The 315-nt window shown below is 42.2% G+C and overlaps 1 protein-coding gene across 1 annotated transcript in view; it reads left to right on the plus strand.

The window, feature by feature from the left end:
- LOC116696880 (uncharacterized) overlaps positions 1-315 on the plus strand; it is a 5,433-nt gene that overhangs the window by 3,560 nt on the left and 1,558 nt on the right. Inside the window, exons 7-8 of the mRNA XM_032528107.1 lie at positions 1-168; positions 252-315. The exon at positions 1-168 is cut by the window's left edge and continues 2 nt beyond it; the exon at positions 252-315 is cut by the window's right edge and continues 53 nt beyond it. Of these exons, the coding sequence (XP_032383998.1) occupies positions 1-168; positions 252-315 (232 nt within the window). The remainder of the gene's footprint in view (positions 169-251) is intronic.

Below are 315 nucleotides of genomic sequence, written 5' to 3' on the forward strand. Positions count from 1 at the left end.
CCTCTTCCTGTCCTTAAACCATACGTTTATTTTGCGATCACTGGCGGGATTATCTTTGCAATGGTTGTCTGCTGTTGCTGTGTGAAAAAGTGCTGTTGTAAAAAAAGCTCTTCCAAAATGGACAAGTCTGCTCCTCATACTGCCTCCGCACCTGCTTTGTATTACCATGTAAGTACTTCCTTAAATGGGCATTCAGACCAACTGTTTCTAATATACGTATGTTTACTTCAATGACCTCCTTCCAATTGCAGGATTTGATTCAACCTGAAGGCCCAAGTTACTCTGCTGCACCTGCTCCAAATAACTCTTATCAGC

The sequence above is a fragment of the Etheostoma spectabile genome, chromosome 10, assembly GCF_008692095.1.
Source record: "Etheostoma spectabile isolate EspeVRDwgs_2016 chromosome 10, UIUC_Espe_1.0, whole genome shotgun sequence".
In the NCBI taxonomy this organism is placed as follows: Eukaryota; Metazoa; Chordata; class Actinopteri; order Perciformes; family Percidae; genus Etheostoma; species Etheostoma spectabile.